This window comes from Neomonachus schauinslandi, chromosome 10 (genome assembly GCF_002201575.2).
Source record: "Neomonachus schauinslandi chromosome 10, ASM220157v2, whole genome shotgun sequence".
NCBI classification, from domain to species: Eukaryota; Metazoa; Chordata; class Mammalia; order Carnivora; family Phocidae; genus Neomonachus; species Neomonachus schauinslandi.
Window position 1 is genome coordinate 65977133 of NC_058412.1, and position 11542 is coordinate 65988674.

An 11542-nucleotide genomic window follows, 5' to 3' on the forward strand; every position below is an offset into this window, starting at 1 on the left:
AAGATACAGAAGAGATCGATGGTTTAGATAATGTTATGTATTTTGTAAGCAGATTTATAATAACAGGGGGTATCATTTGTTTTCTGATGATAGCGTATTGTGGTATCAAATGAGGATGAAGAAAAAGAGTAGTAATGCAATAAAGATAGGATATATCACAAATGGAATTTTTATAGGGCTATAAAGATATTTTAAAAGATACATATAAAATGGGGAGAAATGATGAGTGGCAAGTATTGATCTGAAGGGGAATCAGAAAGGCAATTTGTTATATAGATGGAAGGAAAGACAGTAGCTTGTAGATATGCAAGGATTTGGCAGAAAACTCACAGAGAAACTTCAGCTAAAGCCAACCATGTAGAAGAGAGGGACGGAACAGAAAACAGGCCGAACTGTGAAAAGTGTGCAGTCGTTTTATCCTAAGCCTGAGGGGAACCCAAAAAGACGCTGCCCAAGAAGCATTAAAGGTTTAGGGCAGGGCTGTGTTGGGCCCATTACCCCGAGGTCCTCCACAGCCAGCAGCCCCCTGTGATGTCAGCATTAGGAAAAGAAAGCCAGCCAACGGAAGTAAACAGAAATTGGAAACATCTTGTCCGGCACTTTCCTATTCAAAGAACAGCCCAATGCCCAACAGCACCAGCAGAAGTGGAGTTTTTCAGATAATCATATTCTCAGGCCCCTTCCCCAGACCTCCGGAAACAAACTCTGCAGGTGGAGTCCAGGAATCAGGTTTTAGCATCCTCCCCGGGTGATTCACAGGCCCACGAAAGTGTAGAACCAATGGGTGGTGCTACCTTAATGGAAGGCCTGGGAAAGGTTTGAAAAGGACTTTTTTTTTTTAAGATTTTATTTATTTATTTACTTGAGAGAAAGAGAGCATGAACGGGGGATAGGGGCAGAGGGATAGGGAGCCTGATGCGGAACTCGATTCCAGGACCCTGAGATCATGACCTGAGCTGAAGGCAAACACTTAACCGACTGAGCCACCCAGGCGTCCCAGGACTTTTATTTCCAATCAAGAACTGCATCGTAAAGGGAAAAGTCTTGTAGGGTATTGCAGATCTGATGCCTTTCTGGATGACGCTGTTCAGGTTCATGTTGGTAACTAAATCATGTGCTTGCAGAGCAATGTTCCTTCACCTATTTTACAAGCCCACAGCACTACAGGAATGGAGCTTCAGACAATAAAAAGGCAAAAAAACCCTCCCCTGTGCCCTCCTTGGACCTGGTGTTGGAGCAGCCCACGCAGCCCTTCACTTAGATTGTCACTTAGTTAAATATTCAAAACCATGTCACTGCACTCACTTTACAAATTATTCCTAGCCCCAAACTTCATTTAAGACTTACCAAAAAAAAAAAAAAAGCTGATTCTGTTTCAATGTTTTTAGAAACATGGGTAATACTGTTTTTATGCCCTAGTCCAAATTATCATTTCTCAACAGCCTCCTTAACTCGTCTCCCTGCTTCTAGTTCTGCCCTCCTACAGTCTGTTCTCTATAAAACACCCAAGGTGATTTTCTCTTCTTAAGTAATGTCGTATCACTTTCTTCCCCAGCTTAAAACCCTCTACTGGCTCATCATTACACTCAAAATAAGAGGTGTCCTACTGGCCACAGCCTCCAGACTCCCTCCCCCATGAATCTACCTCATGTTTTAGGACTCCCTCTTTGCTCTCTCCATTTCAGACACATTTGCCTCCTTCGTGCTCCTCAATATGCCAAGCATATTCCTGCCTCACAGCCTTTGTATGTACTATTCCCTCTGCCTAAAATGCTCTTCCCCTGACCTTCTAATGACTAACTCCATCTCCTTCATGTCTCTGCACAAATGTCATCTCCTTAGAAGTATTAATGAAGGATGGTTGGGAGAAAGGCAGGCAGGGACAAAGGCCCCCCACCCCACCCCACCCCCGCTCTAAGAGGAAACCACCCTTAAAAGGATTTTACACCACCCTGGACGGAGCCGTCCAACCTTTCCCAGGTGATAGGTAGATGACAAAAACCTGATTGGGTGACAGGCGCATGGAGGGTTAATAAGATTAAAACAGCCTTCCAACAAACCCATAAAATCCCCTAGACTTAGAAACTCTGGTGGCAACCCTCTTGGGTCCCCTCCCTCTTCAGGAGCTTTGCACTATCGCTCAATAAACTTTGCTTTACTATCACTCAAAAAACTTCCCTTTGCTGCCCACCACTCTTCCTCTGGTCTGCCTCTTCATTCTTCAAAGCGGTGTGACCAAGAACCACGGGCACTAAAGGAAAAAAAATCCTGTAACAATATGTCCCCTGACCAGTTCATCTAAAACAACAATGCACCCCATATATTTCCTGTATATGTATAGTACTGATTACCATATGACATTACAAGACATTTGTCTACTTTTTTTTAATTTCCTGTCTTCACTGAAAGTTCTATTAGGACACGACTTTTTTCTGTCTTGTTCACCACTGTGTTCCCGGCACCTAGATCAGAGCTTGGCACATAGCAGTTGAATAAATGAATGAAAGATAAACCAGCTGATAAGTATTTAAGTGAAATACTTAACTCTCCTGTAATAATTCCTTATTAATATTGCAAATATACATACAGGCAGATTGATTAGACTTTAATTCAAAATGATGATAATAAATTTACTGCATTCCAGAGCTGGGAAGAATCTCAAGAATTCTGTGCTGATTCTAGCAGAACTTTACCTAAATAATACATAGTGTTATGAAAATTAGTAATGGGAAATTTGACTCAAATGGAGTTGGGAGGTTTAAGCAGGGGGAGCTCTCACGCCCTGCCATTCATAGTCCATTGCAGACCCAACAGGAAGTGAGGGACTTGACCTTACCCAGGCTTGACCTTGCACATAGATAGTACTCTGCTACTGCAGCCTAAGGAAGAAACACTTTCCTCATTCCCTGCCCCCTCATCTGGGCAACAGCTCAGTCAAAGAGAAGCCACCACACTTGGAATTCCCAGTTTACCCCACTGGAGTTTTAGTTCATAACGGCCTTCCCAAAGTACCCCTTTTGTCCTTAAAAAAGCATGCCTCTCCTTTGTTGCCCAGACTCACCTAAGGTTGTGCCCCAACTTGTTTGTCCTGATTCACAATTCTCTTTTATTCCCAAATAAACCCTTTTTTGCTGGTAAAATAACTGGCAGTTTTACTTTTAAAGTTAACATTACATGTATACATACATATTTAGTATATAAAATAAAAGATAGCAAGAAGCCACTAGATAATGCCTAATTTGGCAAAAAAAGAACTATTAATATCAACATGTTGTTTATAAATAAAGACATAACAACCACAAGAACGGGAAAAAGTAAAGGTTAAATCGGTCGTCTTATAGAACTTAACAGGATTTGAGATGAGAGACTGAAGCAGAATGTGTGGCTGTATTTATAACTATGAGCAATATGGCACACTCATTTATTAAACAAATCTTAAAACAATAGAGCTAAAGGACTGCCATTTAAGAGACATAATTTTAGGCTAAGTTCATACTGCTTGACAAACCAGGTAGAAAATGGAAATGTTGCCCATTACTCTAGGCAGTGACAGATGGACAACAAAACATAAGACTGAAATAAATCATGTATGAAAGATTCAGTATGGACTTAACAGAAACTTAGTTTGTCTTGGTTATCGATCTAATGTTTTGAGGTTGAGACCATGGAGATCAAAGATTTCCTGGAATAAATCCTTCTGTGTCACTAGCTGGGAAAGAATACAGAATGTAATCATTACTGTTAAATTTACTTAATTTATAAATATCTGTGGCAGACATTGCTAACTGCCTACACAGAATCCATTCTCCCCTTCTAACTTTCTAACAGATTCTGATTTTACTCGGGGCAGCAACATGCCTTTCTATAGTTCCTGTCTTCCTTGTAAGAAGAGTGGCCCATGAGATGCGAGCCATGTCCCTGGTGGAAGACTTCAGGAAAGTGCGTTGACAGGACTGACACGGCCGGTGGTTTCGCCCTCATAGCCTCCCTCTTCCTGACTGTAGGTTGAATATCATGATGGAGCTATAGCAGCCTTCTTGAAACCATGAGGAAAAGGCCAAGGACATCACAATGGCCTCGGCCCTGACCCCCCTGAGGGGAATGGGGAACGACTGCTAAAGGGAAATGTGAGGGAGGGTTTCTTTTTGGGGTGATAGAAATGTTCTGGAATTAGTGGTGATGGGTGCAAAAACATCGTGACTACTGGAAAAAATCACTATATGTTTAGTATGCTTTGAACACTTTAAAAGGGTGAGTTTAATATTATGTGAATTATATCTCAATTTTTTAAAATGTCACCCCAAAAAAAAAAGGAGAGCAGAAAACAGGACCGTGGTGTAGTCCTTCCTGCCTCTTTCTGTCAAACAGGGCAGTCATTCTCCCATTGTGGTCACCAGACAACCTCCCTAACTTTTCCTTTCACCCCACACAAAAACACTCTGGGGAACAGAACATCTTGAAGAACCGGGGCCAGAACTAAATGGTGGAGCTCTCTCTGGACTTTGCAACCTATTTCTAGAGGAGAAAGCTTCTGAGCCTCCACGGTAGTTCCTTCTTTGAGGAGGAATATCCATTAGTGTGACACTCTTGGCCACTCTACCCTGTCCCTACTCCTCCTCAGGGACATGCAGGGGCTTATCTAACTGGTAAGTTCAGAAGGAGAAACAAGCATAGCCCAGTGCTTCCTCTTCTTCCTCCTCCTGGGAGTGAGTTTCCCTCGGGGATCAGGGATCTTATGTGTCTCCCGGTTCCACGTGTTAGGGGAGCCCTGCCTGTGCCGGGGTGAGTGTGTTTCATTCTGCACTGAGATTGTTGTGAAATCCACTTACCTGAAGATTCACACCACGTTCCCAAACTTCTGCTTCACTCTTCGTCTTCCTCGTCAAGAACTCACATAATTAAGAGGGGTGTTATTTATTAGGCCCCTTAACCACAACCCCACAGGAATGTGCATCGAGAGGTGTCAGTCCATTCACTTTGTGAAGCAGTGAACCATGCGAGAATTAACCATCCAAAGCTCCATAACCCACTTGGAATTTTCTCAGAATCTTTCTGAGAGTCCTGATCCCTAGTTTGAAGCACTTGGGTACAACAGACGGAGATCCGTATAGAAAGAAAAAGCAAACATGGAGATAGATTCTCTGCAGTTTATCATTGGCCCTGGCTGGAACAGAGCACTCCTGGGACTGGGCCTGTGTTGGAAGAGATGCTTCTATGGGCTTCCATGGCCTCTCTGGCCCCGCTTCCACCTCGCTTGTTAAAGAGAAGGGAAGCTGATATGACACATGCAGGTTTTTTACAGACACACTGCTCTGGAAACTGGGACAGAGACATCAGCCCCTTCAGTTATGAAAGACTCCAAACACACGCTGCTGAGTCGAGGCTCAATGGGCCGCAATTGTGCAAAGATGTGTCAGTGAGAGCCTTTGAGGTGAATATTTGCAAAGCAAATCTTACTTTAAATTCACAAAGAAGCACCGATATTTAAAGAAACCATGATGAATTTTTTTAATCAGAGAGAGAGAGAGAGCACAAGCAGGGGGAGCGGCAGGCAGAGGGAGAAGCAGACTCCCACTGAGCAAGGAGCCCGATGTGGGACTCGATCCCAGGACCTTAGGATCATGACCTGAGTTGTAGGCAGCCGCTTAACTGGCTATGCCACCCAGGCGTCCCTCATCCCGATTTTGTAAAGCAATCTCAAAAAAAATTATTTATGTTTGTAGTCCAATAAGTTACTCCTATTCTGAATCTCAGTTAATATTGTCAAAAATCAACTGCCAAATTTCTAAAGCACAGGTAAACCAACAGAGGGCCACAATCCATTTCTATGACTGTCATTAGTATTCACCCAAGAGCTGGTAAAGCATCAAAGCATCTATACACAGCTTAATCAATTTCCCTTTCAAATTTTCAGGTATTATTCTAGATGTAACTGTAATGAAAGATTTAGAGGAACATTTTAAGCCATGCCATGGTTACGAATACTCCAAAAATACAGAAGCTCAGTCCTCTGCTCCCCTATCCCTTATCCCACAGTCCCCAGTGCAGCAGAAATTGGTGGGGGAATACGTGGAGCTTCTTGAGAACAGGGAGATTAAAATATAAGGGATGGAAAGGGTGGGGGGAAGAGTAACTTAACAGTGGAGAAACCTGATGAACACTATCTCAGCCAGGTGATTGAGGTTAACATCAACAGCGACAGTCACAGTGATAGTACGTCCCTTGATACTGTGTAATGAGAATGGCACTTTGCCTGGTCTCCCTCAAAATAACCCAAAACCCCAGTCGTACTCTGACAAAAATACCAGACAAATCCCAACTGGGAACTTTCTACAAAGTACCTAACCTCAAAGTATTCCTCAAGACTGCCAAAATCACTGAGAACAAGGCAAGTCAACAAAACTGTCACAGCTTAAAGAAGCCTAAGGAGACAAGACGACCAAATGTAAAGTGATATCCTAGATGAATCCTGGAACAGAAAGAGGACTTTAGGTTAAAAACTAAGAAAATCTGAATAAAGTATAGACTTTAGTTAATCATAATGTATCAATATTGGCTCACCAGTTGGGACAAATGTACCATACTAATGTAAGATTTTAATTAAAGAAACTGAATGTGGGGTATACAGGAACTTCCTACAGTATCTTCCAACTTTTCTATAAATTTGAAACTATTCTAGAACACAACATTTATTTTTTAAAAAGGCAGAGGAAGAGAAGCAGCAATGAAAAGGCAACAGCAACCAAAGGCTCTCTATGTCAACTTTGCAGACGCTCCTGAGAAGTGAATCCAATATTGGTAATACTGTTTCTATAAGTGTATTTTCCTGAATTTCAAACAACCAAGTTAGAAACTAATTCTTGGAATATAATCTGTTTGTAAATTAGGCTGTGTGTATTTGAGAACAAGGCAGGTAATACTTGACCCCTAGAATGTTTTGACTGCCTTTTATCACCAAGGATGTCTTCAAACATTCAAAACACAAATATAACAAACCTTGTTTTGGGTTGGAAAATATTTTCTATCATAAATTCCATCAAGCCAGTTTAATTCATTGACCAATTTTCCATCAGGACAGGACAATTAAATCATTTTCCATATCTTCCATGTTCATTGTGCTATCACTGAAACCATCTTCATTGGGGATATTTTCCATTGAAGTATTTTACTGACAATTTTATTTGTCAATCTGTTTTGTCCATATTAAATGTTCCCAATTACAGCTACTTCCATTGTAAATTTATTTTCATAGCCATTATTTCTAGCAAGACAGCTTTCACTAAGATTTTATTATTCCATACTTTTAGAAGTTAAATTTACAATGTTCCCTCTAATTATTATTCATTTATATTATTTTTGATTACTGTCGATTACTTCTACATAATCATTATGACTCAGACAAAAAGCTAATGGTTTGTATTATTTCTTAAGTAATCCATGAGAAAATAGTGAGTTTTATGAGACAGAGATACAGACTAATATACAGAAATAGTGGCAGTGTCAACAAGCAACAGAGAGAGAGGCAGAGGTCTGACTCCTTACGGACCAGGTCAAACTTCCTTGGAGCCAAAAGTACCATAAAAATGTCCTCTGGGTCATCCAGAATGGTCCAAATAACTTAGTCCAAATGTCCTACACCAGTGTATATATGTGTTTGGTGCATAAGTTAGGAAGAAGGCAAAATAAAGGTGGAAAAGTATTGAGAGAAGAATCAAGAGATTATAATGATTAAGAGCATGGGCTCTGGTATCGGACTGTCAAGGTTCAAATCCTAGCACCACCACTTAACTCACTGTTACTGGGAAAATTACTTCTCTATGCCTCAATTTCTCCACCTGTTAAATGAGGGAAATGTTGAGGTCACAGTGTTGAGGATTCAATGAGACAACAGAGGTAAACCTTGGGTACAGAGCATGGCACATCCTAAGTTCTCAGCAAATGTCAGTGTATATGTGAGCAAACATGTGATTGTGAATTTGTCTTACATACTGTGCCTTAATAATCAATAGTTTGCATGTACTCTTCCATTTAACATACTGCAAACTATGGAAGTTAGCCCTAAAGCTGATTTTTTAAAAAAATATTTTGTTTATTTATTTGACAGTGAGAGAGGGAACACAAGCAGGGGGAGTGGGAGAGGGAGAAGCAGACTCCCAGCTGAGCAGGGAGCCCAATGCGGGGCTCGATCCCAGGATCCAAGATCATGACCTGAGCCGAAGGCAGACACTTAACCACTGAGCCACCCAGGCGCCCCTAAAGCTGATTTTTTAAATCCCACTATTTGTGTAGTACATTCCTCTTTTTTATATTTGTAATGCTGCCCAAAATTGATCTTCACATACCATATAACCACCATATGCACAAAAGTACAGTTATATTGTTAAAATCGAGAGAAACACCTTATGTATTAACAGAAAAACACCACATAATGGAAAAGCACAGGTTTTAGAATTTGAGAGATGCAGGACCAAATCCCATTTGTCAACTAAGGACTGGTCCAAGTTAGTGAACTTCTCTGTATCGGTTTTCTCATTGTGAAAACAGGAATAAGACATATATCTCACAAAATTGTGATGAGGATTAAGTAAACAATAGTAAGATGCTCAGCACATGGAACATACCCCATAAATGTCACGTGCACAGACACATACACGCACTCCTTAACCACTGCCATTTCTGTCCAAATATTTTGTCAGGTGGTCTCTGCCACCATTTTCATATTTTATGTCCTGTGCTTCCAATGACTTATTGTGGTAGTTTTCAATCCATAATACCAGACGGTTGGGTGTACCCAAAGACCTTCTATAGGGTACAAGGCCATGGATAATTTTAAGAAAATCAATTTCCAGATCTTCAACATTCACATGTATTCTTTCCTGACATGGGCCTGTCTGAGAAAGTACCTGTGCTCTGAGGTGGTTCTCCTTTCCTACCTCCCTTTTCACAACCACCTTTGAAAGAAAAGCCCATCTATTTACAAAAAGCATACTCTTGCCCATCTTTAATCTGACCCTGTACATTACTTCAAAGTGTAAAAACCTCTAGCATACCAAAATAAAGTATACTTCCTTTAATCAAGGTTCCATAAATACCCCCAGCTTTATCCTTAAGAAATAAATTTCCAATACAAATTTTCCTTTTAAATTGAATGTTTATCATGTCTTTAAATGTATTTTTATTATCTTCATGATTGTGTTCCAATAATAATCACAATAGCAACTCAAGCCAGAAGAAAAAAAAATAATAGAGCTTTATGGTCCAAGAAAATTAAGAAAATATATCTAAATGTATATGTGTATATATACACACACACATACTATACATATATATTGCAAAAAAAGCTTGATAGTGTGATCAATAAACTCTCAAACATAACAATGGGATAAAATGCTGTGGGGAAAGTAGAATGGAAATCAAACTCAGAGGAAAGGTATGATGTAAAATTTCCCAACGTTAAAAAGCTTAAATTTAAATGAATAACGGTAAATAGTAAATCACTACCATATTTATATTCCATTGGATAAATTTCAGAGTGATTTAACATTTTAATTTAGAAATAACAATGGCAAAAATAAGCCAGACATTACATCCTTTGCAACTATTTAAATTTAGGATGAAACAAAAATTAGACAACTTAATTCTTCTAAAAGCTACAAGGCCGGGGGAGGGTGGGGGGAGTGTAATCTCTGGCAGAGTGAACCATCAAACATCATCCAGGGGTCCTTTCTGAAACTCAAGTCAGCCCGGTAATTTAAGTGGCATGAAACGGGGGCCACTAGTTCAAAGGCCCTCTCTGCCTTTCCCACCCAGCCTTGTTCTTTCCCTGCCTGCCGGACGTCCCCCGACCCCGCACCCCTTCACTCCGCGGGTTCGGAATGCCTTTCTCCCTCCCCTCGCCCCCGCTACCCCGGCGTTCTCAGCTCTCCCTCCCCCGCCTACCCCAGCTCTCCAGCGCAGGCGCGCTTCGCTTCCTTTCCCACCCGCGGCTGCTGTGTCATGGCAGAGCGGAAGTCCCTGCCTCCCCGAGTGTGGCGGGGGGTCAGGGGGTCGTTAAGATGGGTGGCACTTCTGGTAGCTTTCTCCCCTTCCTCCCCTAACGCCTCTTTGACATCCCACTGTAGGGGGGGGCGGTCCCCTACCCTGCACTCTCCCGAACACTTCGTAGTCCACGGATTTGAGTCGCCCGGCGGCAGACATGGCGGCGGCAAGTCCTCTGCCGAGGAGCCGGAGCGGGGTTCGGGACGCGGCAACTGCGGCGGCCAGGAGAGGGAGGGGGCACATGGGATCTGTCGGCGTACCCCGCGCCTGTCACCGGCCCGGGAAGCGAGCGCGCCGGGGTCACGCGTCGGAAGGCGGCAAATGAACGGCGGGTGCTGGGAACGGGGGTAGCTAAGGACACTAGACGGAGAGAGCGCTCGGCCCCTGGCGCCGAGGCCTCCCTCCTTGCCCTCCCCTCGCATACGGAGCGAGACTGGCTTCCCCGGGAGGGATGCGCCGGTTCTGCGCTCCCTGCGATTCAATTAACTCGGGGCTCATTTCTCAGTGTTGGTAAATAAAAGCCGGATTCTGTGCCCAGATGTCGATAGTGTGGTAACCAAACGTGGTTGCTTTTGAAGTGAAAGATCTGCTAGCTTGGTGCTTGAGGGTACTTGGTTAGTGAGTTAATTTTTGTGAAATGTTTAGGCGACTGCCAAGTCTATTTGGCTGTTTTGAGCCAATTCTTATTGTCAGCATCCTCTTCACCTCTTCTATTGCGTCATAAAGGTTTGCGGCCTGAATCCACATTCTACGTGGATTGTGATATTTTCTAGGACGAAACTTTAAAAATATAACCTGTTATGTGCCGTGGAAACGGGGAGGAAAGTAATCGTCTTGTCTGCTCTTCACTCACATAGCTTTTTTATGGCCTTGATTATTGTTCAGCAACATCCCAGTTGCCTACAAGGTTAAGGCACTTTGTACTTAGAGAATTTCACTTCATCGTGAGCTATTATGAAGTCTTAATTTAAAGCAACCCACCACTCCAAAGAATCTGGATACAGCTATTGATAATCTGCTGCCTTCTAGAATTCCAAATCTTTTTCCTTGTGAGAATTTGCATTTCTCAACATATTTGTTGGCTTCAATACCTTTGCATATTTCTCTGCATCTCGCCACAGAGTTAAAGTAATCCTCTGCAGTCTGATTAAATATTATGTGCCAATTTTATTAGGGAACACCAAAAATCACCTAAAACTTGTTTATAATTTGGTTGAAACGTTTTAAAGTAAAATATGTTCTGGAAGTGCTAATTTCCAGGTAATTTTATGTAATGAAGTTCCTGGTTTATTGCAGAGACCTCACAATTTATGTCTTCCTCTCATCTCCCTTCCAGTTTATTCCATGCAGATTCTAGAATCAACATAGATCTTATATCATTCTTTTCAATGACATCTCCTCAGACTCTCTCCATTGCATTCTGAATAAAAGTGAAGGTCTTCAGCCTTCCACTAACCTCTTATTACCTGTTTATCCCCATCCATAGATTATTCTATAGTTTATA

The 11542-nt window shown here is 41.9% G+C and overlaps 1 protein-coding gene across 2 annotated transcripts in view; it reads right to left on the reverse strand.

Moving 5' to 3' along the window:
• Positions 1–10447, reverse strand: part of ACYP2 (acylphosphatase 2) — a 162997-nt gene extending 152550 nt beyond the window's left edge. Inside the window, exon 1 of one of the 2 annotated variants that reach the window (XM_021701224.1) lies at positions 10140–10447. In XM_021701224.1, coding sequence (XP_021556899.1) covers positions 10140–10281 — 142 coding nt within the window. In that variant the 5' untranslated portion in view covers positions 10282–10447. Of the gene's footprint in view, positions 1–9939; positions 9968–10139 lie in introns of those variants that run through there. The other variant, XM_044918760.1, reaches the window with a different exon arrangement.
• Between the last annotated feature and the right edge of the window lie 1095 nt (positions 10448–11542).